Source organism: Mustelus asterias, chromosome 12 (genome assembly GCF_964213995.1).
Source record: "Mustelus asterias chromosome 12, sMusAst1.hap1.1, whole genome shotgun sequence".
NCBI lineage: Eukaryota > Metazoa > Chordata > Chondrichthyes > Carcharhiniformes > Triakidae > Mustelus > Mustelus asterias.
In genome coordinates this window covers 108,841,062-108,866,279 of record NC_135812.1, presented here as the reverse complement: position 1 = coordinate 108,866,279, position 25,218 = coordinate 108,841,062, and the positions used below count along the sequence as shown (strand labels likewise).

At 42.0% G+C, this 25,218-nt stretch overlaps 1 protein-coding gene across 8 annotated transcripts in view; it reads right to left on the bottom strand.

Moving 5' to 3' along the window:
* LOC144501818 (C-Jun-amino-terminal kinase-interacting protein 4-like) overlaps positions 1 to 25,218 on the bottom strand; it is a 274,627-nt gene that overhangs the window by 123,714 nt on the left and 125,695 nt on the right. For all 8 annotated transcript variants that reach the window (XM_078225869.1, XM_078225866.1, XM_078225865.1 and 5 more), the window contains exon 4: positions 11,806 to 11,900. In XM_078225869.1, the coding sequence (XP_078081995.1) occupies positions 11,806 to 11,900 (95 nt within the window). The remainder of the gene's footprint in view (positions 1 to 11,805; positions 11,901 to 25,218) is intronic.

Sequence of the window (25,218 nt, the reverse complement as noted above, 5' to 3'; positions counted from 1 at the left end):
CTTCCTTTCCAATAAACCACAATGATCATATGAACAAAACCACAAGGAATAGCTGAGATTACCCGGCACACTGCTAAAAAAGCCATAACAATTGCAACCATTTCCCTTCCACTTGAAGCAAACTTTCACTAAGCAAATCATGGAGGGAGGAGTTTAAATAGTACCAATAATGGTTAAGTGCAGTTATACTGTAAAATGTTCTTCATCACATAACTTCTCAATTTTACCCCTTTCAAAAAATACATTTGTCTTGGTATGACACTATTGAAACTAAAGAACCTATGTAGGTTTATTTGCACTGTGACAGCATAAATGCATTGTGAAAAGTGTAACACCAAGTTACAGGTGCTGCGTTACCCAAGCTTACTACAAATGATGTTGTTCCTCAACATTCCCAATATATAATCCAAGAGCTGGAGTCAAGCCTGTCTTGTAATATTGGGGAAGAGGGAAGACTTTGTTCACTCAATCAGCGGGCTAACTAATAACGTATCTAATCAATTATGATATTATTAGGAGGTTCAGGTTACAAACTCATGGGAAAAAAAAATTCCAAGTTTCCCAGCATCCTCCTCTTAACCAAGAGAATTTAGTATTTTTACATTGCTTCATTACTTCAGACTAGAATTTTTATGAATATTTTTATTTTGTTCCAATTACACAATATACATGCCAGGCCAATTTCCAACTCTTGTCTTGTCAACTCAGTGCTATTATCTCGGTTTTATCCTCTCATTCACTGAATCATCAGTGGTTGGAGACACCTATTATATCTTTATTAGTTTATATATATCATGTTTTTAAAAATTTGTTCTTGGGATGTGAGCATTGCTGGCAAGGCCAACATTAGTTATCTGTTCCTAATTGCCCTTGAACCAGTGTAGTCCATCCGTTGTAGGTACATTCATAGTGCTGTTAGGAGTTCCCATATTTGTTTATTTACTATAAAGAATCCAATACAGTGGTACACTAAACTTATTTGATGTATTGGTACTACTGCTACAGGTAGAGAATGTGCCTTCTGATCTTCAGTGTATTGCAATACTGATAAATCAACAAACTTATTCACTGTCATCAGTACTTCAATCCTGTGTTGCAGCTGACACATTTCAAATCTGCAAGGACATGACTAATATTTCCTTGCTGAGCTGCTTTACATTTAAGTGGCTATGATATTGGAGTAAAACACCCTTGTGACTATAGTACTGAACTAAGAACCAACAGGTTGAGAGCTCTAATACCATTATAGCAATTTGTAAACGAACTTCAATAAATCATGTAAGTGATGGTAATAATCATGAAAGCTCTAGATTGTTGGAGACATGTCCTGTCGGGAAGGGAGACTGCCAACAATACACAATCTGGCCTACACGTGACCGATTCAATGCCGAGCAAACCATTGTTGTAAACAAGATTCAGTAATGAGAAAAACAGATGATCCAGGCACAGTATTAGTCCAAGATTAAGGCAATTCCAGCACAGTCAATCCTGCAATCTTCCTCACAAACATCTGTCCCTCAGACTAGTCAAGCAACAGCCTAAACTCAATTGTATTCACAGAATGATATCGATGATCTATCAATCTAAACTCCAACCAGAGGAAGGGCCACAGTGGTGCAGTCTGTGACTCTGAACAGCATAAAAAGGGCCAAGAAACCGGTCTGCCCAGCCCAACTCAACTAACTAATCAGAATTCCTGTATGTTGATTATCAGTTGGTGGAAGCTCTGAAGGGCAAACAATGCACAGTAGGTGGGATTTCAATACCCACCAAGTGTACCATAGTAATACCATGACTGACTGACCGTCTCCAGTTCTGAAGGACATAGCTGCCAGGTAGGGTGTATTGAGGTTGGAGAGAGAACACAAAGAAATAATTTTTTTAACCTCAACCTCACCAACAGAGTCTCCTGTTCTTTAGAGAAGGAAATCTGCCGTCCTTACCTGGTCTGGCCTACATGTGACTCCAGAGCCACAGCAATGTGGTTGACTCTCAACTGCCCTCTGAAATGGCCTAGCAAGCAATTCAGTTCAAAGACAACTAGGGATGGGCAATAAATGCTGGCCAGCCAGCGACGCCCATGTCCCACAAATGCATTAAAAAAATGGGAATGGTGGTAGACAATCAGGGATCAATATCTTGGAATTTCCTATCTAACACCATTATGAGAGCATCATTGAAAGAGGGCCCAGAGCAGTTTAAGCTAGCCTCCCACTACCAGACAGCCAGTGACAGTTTAAGATAGCCCACCACCTTTTTAAGACACTAGAAATGGGGGAAATATACAACTTTGCCAATGGTGTTGACTTCAAGGAAGCCCTTACCAAAGATTCTTACAGCCTCTCATTGCATATTTATAAAATCATGATGACAGCAGTGATATCCATCGATACCACACTGGGAATCCAAAATAAACTGGAGATATGCAAGAAACAAATGAACAAATCAGGTTGATATAAACGTTTTTTAATTTATCACGACCATCAAATGTCTCAAAGTGCTTTACAGCCAATGAAATACTTACGAAGTGTAGTCACTGTTGTGTCAGAAACACAGCAGGAAATTGCACACAGCAACTGCCATAAATAACAATATGATAATAACCTAATAATCATTTTATGATGTTAACTGAAGGATAACCTGCTCCTCTTCATAATAGTGCCATGGGATTGTCTATATCCCAGCAGATATTTCATCTGAAAGACAGCATCTCTGACAGTGCAGTATTGCCTCAGTACCGCACTGGGACATCAAAGTAGACTTTATGCTCAAATCCAGAGGGGGATTCCAGGGCCTTATAACTCAATGCAAGAGCACTACCAGCAAAGCCACTGTAGATATAGCTGAATGGTGAAGCAGTGGCTACATGCCCTATTCCTGCTCCTATTTCTTATATTCATGCATTATTTTCAATCAATTTGCAAATATAAAATACAAGCCCCTTGTGAAACTTAATTGCTGAGCAAAACAAATAATCTAATTTCAACAATTATGGAGAACAGGAATTCTCTATTATTTTATCAAGATCAATCTTACCCCAAGCACCCAAGTGAGATGAAGCATAGGTTAGAATCCAGTTCCATAGTGAAGTTGTACCAACAATATGCAGTAAGCCCAAGTACAGAATAGTGCCACAGCAACAAAGCAAAACTTCAAGAAACAGTAATTAGAGTTAAATATTTGCACCAGTGCAAACATACTGAGCTGTGGACCAGATTATCAGGTTTGTTTACCAGGCTGATTCCGAGGATGGCGGGACTGATGTGTGAGGAGAGATTGACTAGGTTAGGATTGTTTTCGTTGGAGTTTAGACGAATGAGGGGGGATCTCAGAGACTTATAAAATTCTAACAGGACTAGACGGGGTAGATGCAGGGAGGATATTTCCGATGGTGGGGAAGTCCAGAACCAGAGATCACAATCTGAGGATTCAGGGTAGACCATTTAGGACAGAGATGAGGAGACAGTTCTTCACCCAAAGAGTGGTGAGCCTGTGGAATTCATTACCACAGGAAGTAGCTGATGCCAAAACATTAAATGTATTTAAGAGGCGGCTGCATATAGCACTTGGGGCGAAAGGGATCAAAGGTTATGGGGAGAAAGCAGGATTAGGCTATTGAGTTGGATGATCAGCCATGATCGTAATGAATGGTGGAGCAGGCTCGAAGGGCCAAATGGCCTCCTCCTGCTCCTATCTTCTATGTTTCTACGTTTCCCATTTACCAGTCTTAATGCTTCTTCCTTTTCAGAAGCCAAGCGATGCTTCAAAAAACAAGCTAATAAATTACTAACTAAAGCAGCTCACTGTTTTAAAAGTAGTTCATTTCCACCAACACTAAAGTTATAAAGAAGATTTGCTTAAAGGGGTCTAGAATATGCTTTGTGTTGGCAACTGAAATGAAGGAGAGAGACAGGTGTATAGAGGAATTCCACAAAAGCAACTTGAAAAAATATTAAAAACATTCTGAAGGGAGTGCATGTGGGCTCTTTGCTATTAGTATGGAAAATCAGGGTGGTTAGTGCATGCCAATATTTTCTTTTCTCCAGCCTAATCAAATCTTTGCTACAGGAGCTTACACAGCCTAATATACAAAACCAAATGCAGATAGCTACTATTTTAAATATTACTTCTGCAAGGAGCAAAACCTTTTCTGAACACGAGCTATGAATAATGAAAATAATAGCAGGTTCTTTATGTCAAGAATGCAGGGGCTAGATATATCATTAGCTGCATGAGCCAGCTATTATTATACAAAGACATTTTAATTTGCTGTTTCAATTTGGATCATCCACTGTCACACCACATCATTCACTCAGTGGAAAACCAGCACATGAAGGGGGCAAGCCAAGTAGGAACGTTCATTTTAGTTACGTTTCAAGCTAAAAACAGGGGGGGGATAGTTCGCAGTCAGACTTGCTTACAGAATGGGTGACTGCAATAAAATTGGCCCAAACCATCTGATTGTATCTCCAAAACCTCTTCTGATATGAAGAATCTATGTAATGAATGCAATTGGATTTAAACATGTGTTGGGTCAGAATGCAGGTTCACATCAATAATTCATCATTCAGTAACCTGAACTGCTGAAGCAAATCAGAGACCTGGTGCTACAGCAGAGTGACTGGAGGTCTTCTTGAAAATGAGTGGCAAATTATTGCAGTGTACTTTCACCCTTTTAGCACCTGCTCATGAACTGCACTCGCACAGGACTAGAAGCCTGCAGAATACATGGTGTCTACTTTAAAACAGTTCTCAACAAAATCAGGAGCCAAAGATGGGCTGCAGGAGCAGCTGGTAGCAATCTCACTTTGAGTCAGAAGGCTGTGGTTTGTGCTACATGCCATGATGTAAGCTAAATGCAGGTCGATACTTCAGTGCAGCAAATGAAGGAGTGGTGCATTTCCAGAGATGCCATTCCTTGAACAGCAGTCTTCTCAGTCAAGGCATTCTTAAATAATCTTATGGTACAATGTGGTCATAGTAATAGAATCAGAACATTCACAGATTCACTGAACTGTTACAACACAATAGGAGGCCAAATGGCTAGTTGTGTCTGCACCCGCTCTCCAATGATCATTATGGCTTAATATCGCTGCCTTTTCGCCATATCCCTGCATATTGTTTCTATTCAAGTAATCATCCAATGCCCTCTTGAATGCCGACTGAACCTGTCTACACCACACTTCCAGGCAGTGTACACAAACCACTCGCTGTGTGAAAATGTTTGTTCTCGCATCACATTCGCTTCTTTTGCAAATCACCTTAAATCTGTGCCCACTTGTTCTGAATCCTTTTATGGGCGAGGACAGTTCCTATCTACTCTGCCCAGCACTCTCATGATTTTGAGCATCTCTAGCAAACCTCCTCCTAGCCTTCTACTCTCCAAGGAGAATAGTCTCAGCCATTCCAATATGATCTCATGTGAAGTTTCACATCGGAGGAACCATTCTTGTAATCCTCTTCTGCACTCTTTAATGCATTCACATCCTTCCTATAGTGTAGCACCCATAATTGTACACAATATTCCAGCTGAGGTCTAACTATGTCTTGCGCAAGTTCAGTGTAATCTTCTTTCTCTTTAACTCTATGTCGCTATTAAAAAAGCACAGAATACTATATGCTTTATTAACAGCTCTCTACCTGTCCAGCAGCTTCAAGGATTTATGCAAATAAACACCCAAGTCCTTCTGCTCCTGCACCTCTTTCAAAGTTTTACCCCTTGTTAGATATTTGCTCTTCGTGTTCTTCCTACCAAAATGTTGCCTGGTTTGGAGGATATGGACTATGAAGGAAGGTTGAACAAACTTGCATGTTTTCATTGGAGCGTTGGAGGTTTACAAGATTATGACAGGCTTGGATAGAGTGGATAGTCAGAGTCTTTTTCCCAGGGTCGAAGGATCAATTACTCGGGGGCAAAGGTTGAAAGTGAGAGGGGCAAGTTTAAAAGAGATGTAAGAGGCAAGTTTTTCACAGAGTGGTGAATGCTTGGAACGCGCTGCCGGAGGAGGTGGTAGAAGCAGATTCTATAACAATGTTCAAGAGGCATCTGGATAGATACAGGAATAGGCAGCAAATAGAGGAATATGGACTATGTGGAGGCAAGAATATATTAGATCAGAGACACATCTGTGTCAGCACAGACTTGGTGGGCTGATGTGCCTGTTCCTGTGCTGTACTGTTCTTTGTTCTACTAAAATGCATTACCTCACACTTCCCCCCCCCCCCATTGAACTTCATCTGACACCTATCTGTCTATTCCACCAGCTTGTTTTTGTCCTTTTGAAGTTCTACACTCTTCACAGTTTACAACATTTCCAAATTTAGTGACATCTGCAAACTTTGAAATTGTCCCCTGCACACCAAGATCCAGATCATTGATATATAACAGGAAAAGCAAAGGTCCCAATACCAACCCCTGGGAAACACCACTAAAAACCTTCCTCCAGCCCAAAAATAACCATTGACCCATTATTCAGTCAATGTTGTGTCCACATTGTTTTTGTCCCTTTTATTCCACGAGCTATAACTTTTCTCACAAGTCTATTATGTGGCACTGTATCAAATGCCTTCTGAAAGTTCAAGTACACCACATCAACAGCATTATCCTCATCCACTCTCTATGTTACTGCCTCAAGTACACCAGCAAGTTAGTTAAATAATATTTCCTCTTTAGGAATATATGCTCTTTCTAATCAACCCACATTTTTCCATGTGATCACTAATTAATTCTATTCCAAGTAATTGTTTCTAGAAGCTTGCCCACTACTGATGTTAAACCGACTGGCCTGTGATGGCAGAGCTATCCTTACAACCTTTTTTGAAAAAGGGCCTAACATTTGCAATTCTTCAGTCCTCTGGCACCTTCCCCGAGTCAAAAGTTTTACAGCACAGAAAGTCTAGAAAACACTGGAAGATTATGGCTAGTGCATCTGCAATTTCCATTTTCACTTCCTTCAATATTCCTGGAAGCACCTCATCTGGTTCTGGTGCCTTGTCAACCTTCAGTATTGATGATCTATTCAACACTTCCTCCCAACAGTCTTTTCAACACTTCCTCTGAGCCCTTGACTCTGTTTTACCATTCAAATAGAGGTTGACTGATCTGTATCTCAACTCGGTTCCCCAACTTTGCTCTTCATCCTTTAATATCCTCTCCAAACAAAAAACTATCAATCTTAGTTTTGAAAAGTTCAGCTCATCCAGCACCTACAGAATTTTGGAAGGAAATTCCACATTTCTACTCCCCTTGTTGTGGAAGACTGTTTCCTAATTTAATTCTTAAATGGCCAAACTTCAGTTTTAAGATTGTGTCTCTTTGTTCTCGGTTTTCCCACCACAGGAAAAAGCTCCCCTATATCTAAAAACATTTATATAACACCTTTCACAAACTGAATATTCCAAAATACTTTACAGCAAATTAAGTAATTTTGAAATGTGAGAAATGTGGCACTCAATTTGCACACAGCAAGGTCCCACAAAACACAATGTGAAAATGACCAGATAATGTGTTTTACTTAAAACTGAAGATAGTTAAGCGATAAATATTGGCCAGGACATATTCATTTTATTGCTTTAAACATTTTAATTAGATACCCTTCAACTATCTTAATTCAAGGAAAAACATGCAGGCTTATGCAAGCTGTTCTCATAAGTTTGACTTTAGCCCAGTATTAGTTTGGTAAACTGGTACTGTTGTATCCTTCCTGAAGTATGATAACCATAACTGAATTCAATACTCCAGATGGGGTCCAGCCAAGGCTCTGCACAACCGAAGGATTACTGCCTCTCATTTGCATTCCAAACCTCTTGAAATACAAGTCCAACATTCAATTAGTGTTTCTGATTTTTTCTTACCCAAGCACTGACTTTTAAGAACATAAGAAATAGGAGCAGGAGTAGGCCATTTAGCCCCTCGAGCCTGCCCCGCCATTCAATAAGATCATGGCTGATCTGAAGTGAATCAGTTCCACTTACCCGCCTGCTCCCCATAACCCTTAATTCCCCTTCCGAGGAGAAATCCATCTATCCGTGATTTAAACATATTCAACGAGGTAGCCTCCACCACTTCAGTGGGCAGAGAATTCCAGAGATTCACCACCCTCTGAGAGAAGAAGTTCCTCCTCAACTCTGTCCTAAACTGACCCTCCTTTATTTTGAGGCTGTGCCCTCTAGTTCTGGTTTCCTTTCTAAGTGGAAAGAATCTCTCCACTTCTACCCTATCCAGCCCCTTCATTATCTTATATGCCTCTATAAGATCACCCCTCAGCCTTCTAAACTCCAACGAGTACAAACCTAATCTGCTCAATCTTTTCATGATTATACACCTGCACTACTCAAATCCTTGTGCTCTTCCAGTTTCTAGTCTCTCGTCATCAAGAAAATAGTCGAACTTGTCTTTCTTGGATCCAGGGCATATTGCCTCACATTCTTTCATATCTGCCACAGTTTTTCTCACTTTCATAATCACAGATGGGCAGTTCTGTTATCCTGGTCAATGTACCTCCCTATAACGAATACCAAAAAAAGCCTAAATAAATGATTGCAGTCTGACTCACACTTCCAACGAGTGATTGCATGAAGCAACTAAGCATTTTGGCTATAAAGTTCCATATAAGTCCAAGTATTTGTTTACAAGTGGAAGTAAAAGTGTGCTTTACAAACATCATGGGAAATGACAACATTTCCTATAATAGAGATACTGGAAGAGGTTTACTTACAATGCACGCAAAAAGATCTCAGACCCATATTTATTTCCCAGTGGGATTTGAATAACAACTTCCACCAAAAGTAAACCAAATATATCATACAAGATATTATGGCCATGTGTAGCTTTGTATAGGTTTTGAACTGTTCCAGGCCGTCTTCTGTTATGGTGGAAATGAACTGAGGCTTCTACTGTTTGAAATTTACGTACACTCATTGCATCAAATTCAGGAACAAATACAGACCACTGAAGAACCAGTGAGGTGCCACCTAGGAGGAAGAGAGAATACAGCAAAAAGCCAAGGTAGGGCACGAGATGAATAAGCTTAGGAGCACTGTACCTTTTTCAAGCTCTAAAGTTATATGTAAAAGATTTCCTCCTGTTTTTAATTTAGATTAATTTTCCACTTTTGTTGTAAAACATCCACTAACAAAAATCAAAGGAACATAAATGCTATCCCTGGTTTATCCTTCACCACTTATTAATACTGAGCATAACTCTTGCACAACTGTATTCAAGAGCAAAGTATTAGCTCAATCACCACTGCTAGACTGAATCTATAATACCTCTTTCAGCACAAAGGAGTATTAGCAAGAGCGTGAAACTCTTGCAAAAAGGGTCACTTCAAAAAATTGAATAATACTAGAAAAGCAAACAATTAAACAAAACAAGTGTGAAGGAATACAACAAGAACCTATTTATTCATATTTTGTTCAAATCTTGGTAGCAGAGTGTGGCCACCACATTTGCACTCTAAGGAACTTTATTTCAAGTTGTAGCTGATTGTTGAGGGCCATACTCCCAGTACCCATCCATCAAGATAATTCTTTGCATCAGTCTCCATCACAGATCCAGCAATATCACAGTTGGAAAGTAGGCAAAAGCCCAGACACACATTGAATAGCCGGGGGGGAGGGGCACAGATGGAAACGAGTAGATCACAAGTAGCTCTCAGGCTGCATTGTGAACATCACAGACTTAAATGACACTGTTCAAGTTCACAATTGGTGAACGACAGAGTTGTTAATGCATCTTTATAAACTTATTCTAAAAATGATAAAACTAATTTAACATACAACCTCAAGATTAACCCAGATGGATACATTTAATATTCAACTCTCCCTGTTGGCATTGGCCGTAGCTCGCAAACAAGGCAGTTTAAAGTTGTGCCTCTTCTCATACAATGTGAATTTACACATGAATGATTAACACGCCGGCAGCCCTAATCTTTTGCATGTTAACTCTTTAGGCGCATCTTAAAGTTATGGTGTTTAATTATTATGTTACCTCTTCATCAGCTGACATCCAAACTAGCCATAAAACATCAGGATTATCAACTCTTATACCAATAATTGTACATTTATTGAATACAGGAGCTAAACTTCAGACCCAAGTCTTTTAATTGTAATATGGAACAACTACAACGGAAGACAAAATGGGTTCCTGATTCCAGGAACAAGTGTAATTTGTAAGATTCAAAATGAGTTTATTCAGAAAACCAGTTAAACTTGCAGTTGACTAACTGAAGTTAATATGCAGCAAGCCAGTGAAACCGATCATGCTGCACTACAATTCACATTTAAAATATAAATTATTGCATCTTCATTGATTCAAAGCACAGCATTTGAACACGAGTACTCCAGTAAATAAATTGAAACAAAGCTATACTTTATTCAGTTAACTTAAAATCACACAAAAGGTTACAAAGAACTATAATAAATTTAATTCAGGACATTGGAAATGCACATAACTGAAATTTTCACCAACTCAGGAACAAATTGTTAGCAACTACACATTACTACCAACTTACTTGTGCCAAGGGAAAAGTAATAAAAAGTACAATTATTACTGAACAGAACTGGCCTACGACTTTCACAGATAATGCCGTGCCCATTATACACAGAATGCCGAGTACAACAACACCATTTACTGTATTTAGATTTTCAGAAACAAACAGCTATTTTATTCAGAAACAAACAATTAAAAAATGATCAGAAGCTTTAATACTTCCAAAAAATACATTCGGCATTTTAAAAACTGGATATTTATAAACATTTCATAAAGGCATAATAAAATGCTGTGAAGAAGTATGTGTACTCTTATTCACAATTCATTTAAATAAAGCATTTTAATAAGTTGCTAAGTAGGAGCAAAGAGAGGGGAAACAGAAGAAAGGGCTATATAGATATAATTGTAGATACATCATGTAAATATAGACGATACCAACAATGAGACACAAGAGATAGGCCACAGGACCAGCGAGTACCTTATTTTCCTTGGAAGATTCTGTGTCAGTGCTGAAAGGCCTGTTGAAACGGAATAGTGCACAAGCAGCAGAACAGATAGCGATACCAGGATAGCTGAATTAATGACCACCGCCCCGCCAACAAAGCCAAACACAAACAGAAGCATGCAACCAGGACTCATGGCTCTGTGCTGGCATGGTTGTGTTCAGAGACCAGAACACTGTGGGGAAGGTTACACAGGGGTTGAGGGTGTATCCTTGGACTGAAAAATCTGTCACTCAACCACAGCCACAAAAGCGTGTGCTCGAAACAATGCCATCAGCACAACCAGCGAGCTACATTCTGCAGCAGCTCACACAGAATGACATCATCCTGCTAATATTTAAAAGCCGACGCCGATCACCTCAGCATCACTGCTGCAGCACTAGCAACCATCACTCCGTTATCCATCCCCCCTCAACTACCCTGCTTATTGGTTGTAAAAATCCACTGCTTACATAATACATGTACATAAAAGGAACCCTCATTGTTAAGCACAAATGGTCAGATCGGGCTCCACACAACATATCCAATAGTAAAATCTTACAAACATAAAACCAACCTTTTAAAAACAATTATTAGCGGAGAAGCTGTTTTACCAACAATTTTCCAGCTATTTATCCTGCTCTCAGCATAATTGTTTTAATTCCAGCCTATTAGCCAGCGACAGCTCTATTATACAATGCACTTGTCCAACATCAGCCAAACTATTGTTCGCTGCTCTGTCATTAGGCAAATAGGTCACTGGTCACATGCCCCAAACACATCGATATTTCTATTTTGCCAAAAGGAGATAAGAAAAACGAGAACGTTTACCGAACTCTGTTGTGGACTCCGGGTTCCTGCAGATCTGCCCCAAGCAACTGGTGAAGTTTGGTTCGTTCCAAGTGCTCCATGTAATTGTGGATCATCTGCAATGAAGACGGATGGTGAAATAAATGTCAGGTTTATCAGTGTTTTATTACTTCAAGAATAGATGTTTTAGTAGAACGTTAAAGGCACTTAGCTTTATAACTGCAAAGTAATGTAATGCTTGCAATACTCCTGCTTTTCATATCACTATGTTTTGTATTTTGAATTACTCAGATGATATAATTGTTTATGAAGTTATATTTCTTCAAAAACTCATTTGTGATTTTGGATGGATGAGGAAACTCCCAGTGCATTTTCAGTAAACAAGTTCAGAACTTAATACTATGAGCAGAGCCTAACCCTGCCAGAGGGGCCGGCAGCTGAGTGGTCAGGGCGCTATCATGCATACGCTGATCTCCCAATATACTGCGAGATTGGTTGACATCACCTGCACCACCCCCCCTCCCCAGACATCGCCCCCCCCCCCAATCACTGCCCCCCCGCCCTGGTGATCGCCAGCCCAGATCCCCGGCCCCACCACTAGCCCCCGCCCCATAATGCAGAGACCCCTTCCTTCCCATCCCCATCTGGCTCCACCCCCATCTGGCCCTGCTCCCGGGTGGCTCCCCACCCCTCGGGCACTGCCCCAGCTGGCACTGATGTGGAGGTGCCGGCGTTGGACTGGGGTAAACTGCCAGGGTCCCAGTCTGGCAATGCCAGGCTAGCACTGCCCAAGGGGCACTGCCGCCCCCATGTCCCTAACCTTCCAGGGACCTCAATGGCCTCCGATCCCATCAGAGAGGCCATCATTTCTGGTCACCATTGCCGCAAACCAGCTGTGATCCCCGCTAGTGGGAACCTTCACCGGCGAGATCAGAAATCCAAGTGATCCCGGACAATATGGTCCGGAGCTCCTTAAATGGATTTAAATGAGGTAGTGAATATTCAAGTCAGCCTTGAGCCGTTTCTCGCACAAAGCTAAATAATTTTTTTTTAAATTGCCTGGGGGAATCAGCCTGGGGGCTGGACGCTGGGCGGGAATCAGTTTTTTAGCCTCCCGCTTAAATTTCCCGCCACTCTACTCGAACAGCGTGGCGGGGCAGGAAAATCACACCCTATGATCCTTTTTTAAACTGGTTAAAATAAATGAAAACTTCTATAGTTTGAAGAGTGTTCTGACATTGTGCCAATATCTTAGAAATATGAATCAGAGCAAGGAATTGCACCAACATAGCTCCATAACATTCCATGTTAATCTTCTGCTCAACTAGTTAACTTAGCTCCCTTAAAATCAATTACAAGAAGTTAGTGAAGAGATAGCAGAGGCAATATGACAGAGAGATATACATAAATCCAATGGGCCTATCAGTCTACTCTCAATCATCAGCAAAGTAATGGAAGTGTCATCGACAATGTTATCAAGTGGCACTCACAGCAAGAACCCGTTCACTGTTGCTCAGTTTGGGTTCTGCCAGGGCCACTCAGCTCCTGACCTCATTGTAGCCTTGGTCCATACATAGAAACATAGAAACCCTACAGTGCAGAAGGAGGCCATTCGGCCCATCGAGTCTGCACCGACCACAATCCCACCCAGGCCCTACCCCCACATATTTTACCCGCTAATCCCTCTAACCTACGCATCCCAGGACTCTAAGGGACAATTTTTAACCTGGCCAATCAACCTAACCCGCACATCTTTGGACTGTGGGAGGAAACCGGAGCGCCCGGAGAAAACCCACGCAGACACGAGGAGAATGTGCAAACTCCACACAGACAGTGACCCGAGCCGGGCATGGACAGAAGAACTGAACTCGAGAGATCAGAGCAACTGCCCTTAATATCAAAGCAGCATATGACAAAGTGCAGCAATGAAGAGCCCAAGCACAACTGAACTCAATGGAATGGGGGAAATCTTTCCGGTGGTTGGAGTCATACCTAGCACAAAAATAGATGGCTTTGGTTGTTGGAGGTCAGCCATCTCAACTGCAGAATATCACTGTAGGATTTCCTCAGGTGAGTGTCCAAGTTCCAATAACTTTCAGCTGCTTCATCAATGACTTTCCCTCCAACAAAAGGTTGGAAGTGGGAATGTTGGTTAATGACTGCACGATGCTCAGTACCATTTCCAACTATTTAGATAAGGAAGTGCTCTCTGTTTACATGCAGCAATACCTGGACAACATCAAGGCTTGGGTTGATAAGTGGCAAGTAAAATTTGTGACACTAACAAGAGAGAATCTAATCAACTTCCCCTGACATTCAATAGCATTACCATTGCTGAATCCTCCACTATTAATATTCTGGGGTTTACCATTGATCAGAAACTGAACCGGACTAGCCATATAAATACTGTGGCTACAAAAGCAAATCAGAAGCTGGGAATTCTGCAGTGAATAACTCACCTCCTAACCCCCACAAAAGCTTATCCTATCTACAAGGCACAAGTCAGGAGTGTGATGGAATACTCTGGACTTGTCTGGATGGGTGCAGCTCTAACAACACTCAAGAAGCTCGATACCAGGGCAAAGCTGCCTGCTTAAATGGCACCCCATCCACCACCTTGAACATTCACACTCTTCACTGTGACAGAACAGCAACTCACCAAGGCTCCATCTACAAGACCTTCCAAATCTGTGACCGCTACCACCGAAAACACCACCACCTGAAGTTCCCCTCCAAGCCACACGCCATCCTGACTTGGAAATATAATGCCGTTCCTTTGTAATCACTGGATCAAAACCCTGGAGCCCCCTCCCTAACAGTACTGCGGTTGTACCTAAATCACATGGACTGCAGCTATTCAAGAAGGCAGCTCACCACCACCTTCTCAAAGGCAATCGGGAATGGGCAATAAATGTTAGCCTAGCCAGCGATGCCCACGTATCCTGCAGAATAATAAAAAAGGGAATTGTGCCAAAGGACTAACAAACAGCTAATGAAACTCTATATAAAAAAGGGAGACAGAAGAAATCCAAGGAACTATTGACTGATTAGCTTAACGTTAGTGGTAGGATAGATGATCGAATTCTTACTTAATAGAAAAACACAGAAACCAAAAATATAACAGGCTACCCAGTACAGATTCCAACAGGGAAAGTCATGCTTGACTAACCTTATTGAATTCTTTTGAAGCAGTAATGGAAAAAATAGATAAGGGTAATGCATTGTGATAAGTATATTTCCAAAAAGCCTTCAATAAGGTACCGCATAGTATACTCAAGACCAAGGTCAAACTTGTGGAGTCAGAGTACACGATTAGATAGCAAATTGGCTACAGTTACAGGCCAGGTCATTGCGTGTCTTTAAGACAGAGATAGATAGGTTCTTGACTAAGGGGATCAGGGGTTATGGGGAAAAGGCAGGAGAATGGGGATGAGAAAAATATCAGCCATGATTGAATGGCAGAGCAGACTCGATGGGCCGAGTGGCCTAATTTTGCACCTATGTCTTATGGACGGAAAGTAAGAGTTTGCGTGGATATTTAAGTAAGAAAAGAGTTAACAAAGTGAGCATTTGTCCTGTAAAAAGTGGTCTGGGGAATTAATAATGGAAAGAACAGAAATGGTGGATACATTAAACAGGTATTTTGCATCTGTCTTCATTATGCAGGACACAATTAGTAGCCCAGAAATAGCTGTAAGGAAGGGGACAGAAAGCAGGAAACTGCAGGCCAGTTAGCCTAACATCTGCCACAGAGAAAAGTTAGAAGCCATATAGCAGGGCACTTAGAAAATATTAAGACACTCCAGCACAGTCAACATGATTTTGTGAAAGGGAAATCATATTTAACCAATTTACTGGAGTTCTTGAAAGGAGTCACATGTACTGTAGATAAAAGAGAACTGGTGGATGTACTGGCATTTGGTAAGGTGCCACATTGAAGCTTTTTGCAGTAAATAAAAGCTCATGGAGAAGGGGGTAACATTTTGGCATGGATAGAAAATTGACTAGCTAACAGAAAACAGAGGGTAGGCATAAATGGGTTTTTTCTGGTTGGCAGAATGTGACAAGTGGTATGCCATAGGGATCAGTGCTGTGGCTTCAACATTTTACAATTTATATGCTGACTTGGATGAAGGGACTGAAGGCATGGTTGCTAAATTTGCTGATGACACAAAGATAGGTAGGAAAGTAAATTGTGAAGATGATCTAAGCAGACATAGATAGGTTAAGTGAACAGGCAAAGATCTGGCAAATGAAACACAAGGTGGGAAAATGTGAAATGGTCTGTTTTAGCAGGAAGAATAAAAAAGTTTATATCAAAATGGCGAGAGTTTGCAGAGGTCAGAAATTCAGAGGGATCTGGGTGTCCTAGTGCATGAATTACAAAAGGCTGGTATGTAGGTACAGCACACTAATAGAATGTCATTGTTTATTGTAAGGGGAACTGATTACAAAGGTTATGCTTCAGTTGTACAGAGCATTGATGAGACAACATTAAGAGTATTGTGCACAATATTGGTTTCCTTATTTAAGAAGTGATGCAAATGAGTTAGAAGCAGCAAAGAGAAGGTTTACGAAACTAATACCAGGAATGGGCGGGTTGTTTTAAGAGGAAAGGTTAGGCTTATATCCATTGGCGTTTAGGCGAGCAAGAGGTGACTTGATAGAAACCTTTAAGATCCTGAGGGGTCTTGACAGGGTGGATGTGGAGAGGATATTTCTTCTTATGGGAGAATCTAGAACTAGGGGCCACTGTTTAAAAATAATGAGTCGCCCATTTAAGACAGAAATGAGGAGAATTTTTTTCTGAGTGCCGTGAGTCTTTTGAACTCTCTTCCTCAAAAAGCAGTGGAGGCAGAATCTTTGAATATTTTTAAGGCAGAGCTGGATAGATTATTGACTAACAAGGAGGTGAAAGGTTACCAGGGGTAGGCAGGAATGTGGGGTTATGGTTACAATCAGATCAACTCTGGCCTATTTGAATTGTGGAGCAGGCGCGAGGGGCCAAGTGGCCTACTCTTGCTCATAATTCATTTGTTCAATATGCAAAATGGAATTCATTTCTCAAGGGATAAAATCGAATAGCACAGAAATTTTGTTAAATTTGTATATCATCTGAATTAGACCACACTTGGAATTTTGTGAACTGTTCTGGCCTTCATTTATATAAAGAAAATCGGCATTGGAGAAGGTACAAGATAGATTTACTCGAGTCTTATTGGAAATGAGAGAATATACCTTTCAAAAGAGGCTGAACGAGATGACTGAGGGGCTCGCAAGGATACAAGGCCTGCCTGGGATAAAAGGCCAGCAGAATTAGTTTTGTACTGTGCCAAAGAACCAAGTAAGAAGTCTCACAACACCGGGTTATAGTCCAACAGGTTTATTTGGTAGCAAAATCCACTAGCTTTCGGAGCACTGCTCCTTCGTCAGGTAAGTGGGAGTTCTGTTCACAAACAGGGGATATAAAGACACAAACTCAATTTACAAAATAATGGTTGGAATGCAATCTTTACAGGTAATCAAGTCTTAAAGGTACAGACAATGTGAGTGGAGAGAGCGTTAAGCACATGTTAAAGAGATGTGTATTGTCTCCAGACAGGACAGTTAGTGAGATTCTGCAAGCCCAGGCAAGTCATGGGGGTTACAGATAATGTGACATGAACCCAAGATCCCGGTTGAGGCCGTCCTCGTGTGCGGAACCTGGCTATCAGTTTCTGCTCAGCAACTCTGCGCTGTCGTGTGTCGTGAAGACCGCCTTGGAGAACGCTTACCCGAAGATCAGAGGCCGAATGCCCGTGACCGCTCAAGTGTTCCCTCACAGGAAGAGAACAGTCTTGCCTGGTGATTGTCGAGCGTTCATTCATCCGTTGTCATAGCATCTGCATGGTCTCCCCAATGTACCACGCCTCGGGACATCCTTTCCTGCAGCGTATCAGGTAGACCACGTTCAGGATCTTGGGGCACGACTTAAGATATTAAATGAATACTTTGCATCCGTCTTTACCAAGGAGGTAGATGCTACTCAGGTCATGGTGACAGATGAGGAATCCCTTTCTCTGGGAGAATTCAAATTTGATAAAGAGGAAATGTTGAATAGACTGTTGGTACTGAAAGTACTGAAAGTCAACCGGGATCTTGGGTTCATGTCACACTATTTGTAACCCCCACGACTTGCCTGGGCTTGCAAAATCTCACTAACTGTCCTGTCTGGAGACAATACACATCTCTTTAACCTGTGCTTAACGCTCTCTCCACTCACATTGTTTGTACCTTTACGACTTGATTACCTGTAAAGATTCGCATTCCAACCATTATTTTGTAAATTGAGTTTGTGTCTTTATATGCCCTGTTTGTGAACAGAACTCCCACTTACCTAACGAAGGAGCAGCGCTCCGAAAGCTTGTGGATTTTGCTACCAAATAAACCTGTTGGACTTTAACCTGGTGTTGTGGGACGTCTTACTGTGTTTACCCCAGTCCAACGCCGGCATCTCCACACCAAAGAACCAACACAGGCACAATGGACCAAGTAACCACCTCCTCCTTCATTGTATTTACAAAAAGCAAGATAAATAAATCCCATCACAGCAAACTCACTCGCCCAGTAAAATCAATGCATCATATTGCATGTAATGAATTAGGTCGATTCGGAAGATTTTGGTGTACTCCTTGTTTGTGCTAAGCTATTTAAATGTTTAAGTTTGGCCTGGGGCAACAGTTCCAGTTACCCTCATAACTCCTGAATTCAAACTGCAGAGTCATGGAATCCTGATAGTGCAGAAGGAGGCCAGTCGGTCCATCGAGCCTGCACTGACAACAATCCCACCCAGGCCATATCCCTGTAACCCCACGTATTTACCCTGCTAATCCCTTTTGAGATCTGAGATTTCTGAAGCATTGGCTACTGGGCTATGTCTCATCACAACAATCTTAACTTGCACAGGGATTTCAATGTCATTAAAGAAAGAATGATCAAGGCTCATTTATCTTTTTCAAAGGTTGAGGGAGCTAGGGCTCCTCTGGAGCGGAGGAGGCTGAGGGGGGACTTAATAGAGGTTTATAAAATGATGAAGGGGATAGATAGAGTGAACGTTCAAAGACTATTTCCTCGGGTGGATGGAGCTATTACAAGGGGGCATAACTACAGGGTTCATGGTGGGAGATATAGGAAGGATATCAGAGGTAGGTTCTTTACGCAGAGAGTGGTTGGGGTGTGGAATGGACTGCCTGCAGTGATAGTGGAGTCAGACACTTTAGGAACATTTAAGCGGTTATTGGATAGGCACATGGAGCACACCAGGATGATAGGGAGTGGGATAGCTTGATCTTGGTTTCAGATAAAGCTCGGCACAACATCGTGGGCCGAAGGGCCTGTTCTGTGCTGTACTGTTCTATGTTCTATGTTAAACATAGTTCCACAGGAGTTTGTCTAGATTGAAGTGAGCCTTACGGTGCCCCACAATCTTATATAAAATCAAAACAATCTTCATGGGATCAAAATTCTGATTACTTTGTGGGCCATCAAAGCATCTGATATATGTCTTAAAACAACCACATCAGAAGCACCAAGAGCTGCGCTGGTGCACTACCTGGTGACCCCTGCTTGAAGCTGCAAGCTGACACTCTATTTTGAAGTTCTCATTTGGAGAAATACCATGAAGCCAACATAGCAGAGGGCAGCTGGCTCTTGCAAAACCTCATCCCAGTGAGAGAGATCACCTCCAGATGAGGAGGAAACCCACCCCTTTCATGTTTTGATTATGAATGATGAGGATTCGAGCCGTGTGATTCCATGCCAACAAACGAACTCTGAACCAAGTTACCTCAAGATAGAGCAGGTCATTATCTCTGTGGCAGCTGTTCATTTGACTGGCTCTATAGGGAGGGTCTTTAGGGAGGGTCAACTGTACTCTGTGGAGTGGCTCATCCTGTGTGGATCCTCACTTTCACCCAACTCTCACTCACAGCTCCAAGTAGTTGTTATCATGAGACAGCCAGTCCACCCTGGTAAACCACTTTGACAAGTGGGTGAAACCAGGTGAAGGGAGCCGTCGGGTCTCCTACCCTTGCTGACTTAGGGATTTGTGACAATCGGTGAGCAACGTGACAGCAGTTGTGGATTCACTGGAAGCTGTAGTTGCAAACTTGCACACAGGTGGCTCAGGCCACAGCGGAAAACGATATTCACTGCACTGAGGGTAACTGGTGACCTTCAGGGATATATCGAACTCCACTGCTCTATCTCTCATAAGTATCAAGATCCAGTTGATGAAAATAATGAATAACCCAGAAACCACCGGAATAGAAACATTGCCTTTACATGGTTTACTTCAATGAAAAGTCATCACTATCCATATGATTTGCAGGACTGTCCAATCTAAATCCAGAGAGATGAAATAAGCTTGGCCAAGTCAGAAAGCAGAGAAACTTCAGTAATATGTAGACCACGAAGACTGGAAAAGATTCTATAATGCTCTAAAATCTAGCTACAGGCCCCAATATACTGGCTCATAGCCAATCCTCAGAGCCAGTGGGTCAACACTGGGAGAAAGCCTAAATTCTAAAAAGTTGTGCAGAAACCACATCGTCAATTGGCCTTCACTCATCAATGAATGAAAAAGCAACAAACAGGCAGCCACAGGTTGCCATCAACTAGTCTCTTGATGACCCTCCCACACTGTTAGAAATGATAAAAAGTGAACAAACTCCTGTCTCGCAGCAAAGCTCCAGTGTTGATGCTTTCCCAGCTGAGGTCTACAAGGTCAATGCCTGGCCAACAAGCTCACTGAACTCTTTCAGTCTCTGAGCCAAGGAACCATCCCTCAAGAATGCAAAAAAAATGCCTGCATTGTCCACGTGGACAAGTGCAAAGGAACTCGTCAATGTTGTGACAATAATAGAGGAATCTCAGTCCTCTCCAACGCCAGCAGAATCCTTCTGAACTGTTAAGTTCAATATTTTAACCTAGATTTACTGCCAGAGTTGGTGTGATTCCTGAGAAACCACTGATATAGCTTCTGCAGTTAGACAGCTCCAGAAGAATTGCCAAGAATGGTGCATGGACCTCCATACCATGTTTGTTGACCTGACCAAGGCCTTGACACAGTCAAGGCTGTGAGGGCCTTGGGAAGGTGGTGGAGAAATTTGACTGTCTGATAAATTCATGATGTGGAGATGCTGGCGTTGGACTGGGGTGAACACAGTAAGAAGTCTCACAACACCAGGTTAAAGTCGGACAACATTCCGGCAACAGTAATGAAGACTTGTGCTCCAGAACTTGTCGATCCCCTAGCCAAGCTCTTCCAGTCAAAGCAGCCAGCATAATTAAGGACCCCACGCACCCCGGACATTCTCTCTTCCACCTTCTTCCGTCGGGAAAAAGGTACAAAAGTCTGAGGTCAAGTACCAACCGACTCAAGAACAGCTTCTTTCCTGCTGCCGTCAGGCTTTTGAATGGACCTACCTTGCATTAAGTTGAACTTTCTCTACACCCTAGCTATGACTATAACATTACATTCTGCACTCTCTTGTTTCCTTCTCTATGAACGGTATGCTTTGTCTGTAAAGCGTGCAAGAAACAATACTTTTCACTGTAAGCTAATACATGTGACAACAATAAATCAAATCAAATCATGCAGCACCTTCCAAACCCACAACTGCTATCAAAACTAAAGGGAGAAGGGAGGCAAGTGCATTGGAATACTATCACCTGGAAATTCCCCTCCAAGCCACACACCAATCTCACTTCGAAATATATCATTCCTTTACTGTCACTGGGTCAGAATCCTGGAACTCTCTCTCTAACAGTACATCACATGGACTGCAGCAGTTAACAAAGACAAGCTGTTCCAGTACAACTACAACATTGCCATCTACTCGACAATGAGAAAAATTGCCATCGTGTATCCTGTTCACAAAGGGTGGACAAATCCAATCTGGCCAATTACTGTCTCATCAGTCTACTCTTGATTATCAACAAAGTAATGGACGATGACATTGACAGTACTATCATGCAGCACTTACTGCTCATTGATGCCCAGTTTGGTTTCTGCCAGGGTTACTCAGCACCTAACCTCTAGATTCAAACATGGACAAAAGAGCCCAAAAGAGGGGGAGGTGAGAATCACTGCCCTTGACATCAAGGCAACATTTGACCAAGTGTGGCATCAATGAGCTCTAGCAAAACTGGAGTCAATGGAATCGGGGGGGAAAACCCTCCGCTCATTGGAGTCAGACCTGGCAGAAAGGAGGATGGTTTTGGTTGCTGGAGATCAATCATCTTAGTCCCAGGACATCACTATAGGAGTCCCTCTGGGTAGAGTCCTAGGCCCAACCTAGGAAGTGGGGATGCTTTTGCTGAGGATCACAATGTTCAGCATCATTCGCGACTCCTCAGATACTGAAACACTCCTTATCCAAGCAGCAAAATCTGGACAGCATTCAGGCTTGGACTGATAAGCAGCAAGTAACATTCATGTTGCACAAGTACCAGGCAATGACCATCACCAACAGGAGAAATTCTAACCATCACTCTGAAATTCAATGGCACTACCATTGCTGATTCTCCACCATCAACATCCTGGGGGATAACCATTGACCTGAAACAGCCATGTAAATGCCTGGGATTCTGTGGCGAGTAAATCACCTCCTGACTCCCCAAAACCTATCTGCCATCTGCAAGGCCTAAGTCAGCAGTGTGATGGAATATTCTTCACATGCCTAGATGAGTGTAGCTCTAATAACATTCAAGAAGTTTGATATCATCCAGCACAAAGCAGTTGCTTGATGTCCACTACCGACACACCGTGACAATGATGTATACCATCTACAAGATGCATTGTAGCAACTCACCATGGCTCCTTCGACAATACTTTCCAATCCAAGAATCTCTACCACTAAAAAGGCATGGGCTGCAGATGCATGGAAAACAACAACCTTCAAGTTCCATCCAAGCCACACACAATCCTGGCTTGTTTTCCTTCACTGTCATTGGGTCAAAATCCTGAAACTCTCTAATCCCTATGGATGTACCTACATCACCTGGACTGCAGTGACTCAAGAAGGCAGCTCAGCACCATCTCAAGAGCAATTAGGGATGGGCAACAAATGCTGGCCTAGCTCATGTTGCCCATATCCTGAGAAAGAATAAATAAAAGACAGCCCTGCCCACTCTTCTTTATGCATGCAAGATTTGGCCTGTGTTCTAATGTTATGCTAAGAAGCTCAACCATTTTCACTTAAGCTACCTTCAGAAGCTTCTAAAGATCAGATGGCAAGACAATACACCAGGCACTGAGGTGCTCAGCCATTTGGCATGCCAAGCATCCATACCTTACTGAAGGTCACAACTTGGTTTGGCTGGTCATATAGTCAGAATGCCTGACATTTGCTCAACAAAACAAATCTTTTATAGACAGTTTGAATCTGGGTGCACTCCCATGACATTCAAAGGAAGCACTCCGAGGACACTCTGAAAGCTTCGCTCAGGAAATCTGATATCAACTTTGAGCCCTGGGAGAAACTTGCTCAAAATCACTGCATCTGGCGCAACCAACTGAAAAAACAGTGCAGCAGCCTTCGAAAACCAGTGCCTATCAGAGGAATAAGAGAAAACTCAAAGAGGAGATCCCAAGTGAGCAATTTGTCCAAAACTCAATTGTCTGCAGTGTTCTAGCCTGTTTGCAGCAGAACCTTCCAGGTGCAGATTGATCTCAACTGTCATCCATGTACCCACCAGAACCCTACCAATCACCCCAGATAATGAAAATGGTCATTCTAGCCTCAAAGATCGAACAAAGGGCAGTTTTATTTTGAGTTGAGTGGCATTATCTCCCAATAAGAAGTTTGACAACACCAGGTTAAAGTCCAACAGGTTTATTTGGTAGCAAAAGCCACACAAGCTTTCGGAGCTGCAAGCCCCTTCTTCAGGTGAGTGGGAATTCTGTTCACAAACAGAGCATATAAAGACACAACCTCAATTTGGTTGTGTCTTTATATGCTCTGTTTGTGAACAGAATTCCCACTCACCTGAAGAAGGGGCTTGCAGCTCCGAAAGCTTGTGTGGCTTTTGCTACCAAATAAACCTGTTGGACTTTAACCTGGTGTTGTCAAACTTCTTACTGTGTTTACCCCAGTCCAACGCCGGCATCTCCACATCATTATCTCCCAACGCAGAGCTGACAGCACACACTTTAAATCTTCCCTTTCCTATGACTAGGTTACCCACAATGCTTCCTACTCAATGTTATTAGTTACCTCTGTGTACTTTTTCTGTTTAAAAAAAGTGAGAGCGTATATAAAAGGATAAAACCCATTGGGGTGGGGGGGTGGGGGGGGAAAGCACACTGAAGAGAGCAACAAATACAGATACAAGAGAAATTAATGTGTGAGGCAGGAAAAAGCACTGGAAAAAACCATTGAAATGCTGTAAGGTGGTGGTGGAAGGGGATTAGAGACAAAAAGGAAAAAAAAAGCTTGTGTGTCTAGGGAGGGGACAGAGATGGTGTTTATTTTGTACTTCGCGATTATTTTGCATAAGATAAGATAAAACAATCAGTCTTTTTACAGTATTCTAAAATAATATTGGCTGCCAGCAGACTGGACCTTAGAAAGGCTCCTTGTTCCCTTTTAATGGTTCAAAGATGGTTGGTACCAAGATACCCAGAAATGGTTCAAACCTTGGTCCGTCTTATTTTATTCACTTTCGGGACAAAGGTTCAAACAAGGCAGTGCGCTATTTAGATTCACTGAAAAGCTGCAATGTTTGTGAAGCACATGCAGCATAACCATTCCTTTCCCATGTTTGCAAAGCTGGACAGTTATTTTCTGCTAACATTTGATGCATCTTCACTTCATACAAATTGATTAATCGGCCATGTCTGTCGGTCTAATTACTCTATTTGATGAAAGATGACACTGGTCTATCAGAACTCAAATCTATGAGGGAGCATCCAATACATTTGAACCGTGAAGCCCCTCCTCTTTGGTCAATTCCACCCACTTCTTGAGCCACAGAGCTTTGTCGAAGCAGAGTTCCTGTCAAGTGGCCATTCTTTTTATGTGAACTGTGACAGCGCTTGCAAAAGTTATCCATCCTGGGAATCTAATCTGTTCTCACCGGACTGGGCTCCTGGTACAAAAATCAGGAAACCTCCACTCTCTGATTTCTCAACCAAAGCACAAAAGGTCGATTTGAGACTCTTGCTAAGATCAGTTAATTTGACACACATCTTGAATTACATCTGACTGATGCGCATGACTCAGTTAAAAATTGGCTTTACCAGATGTTCCATGAGGAACAATTACTTTCCAAAAAGCAAATTCTAGAAATGTTCACATTACTCGCCAGGATATGAAACAGGAACTAGGAAAACAGATATACCTTACAAACAAAACCCGAACACCTTGACCCAAACTGGCCACACTCATTTGT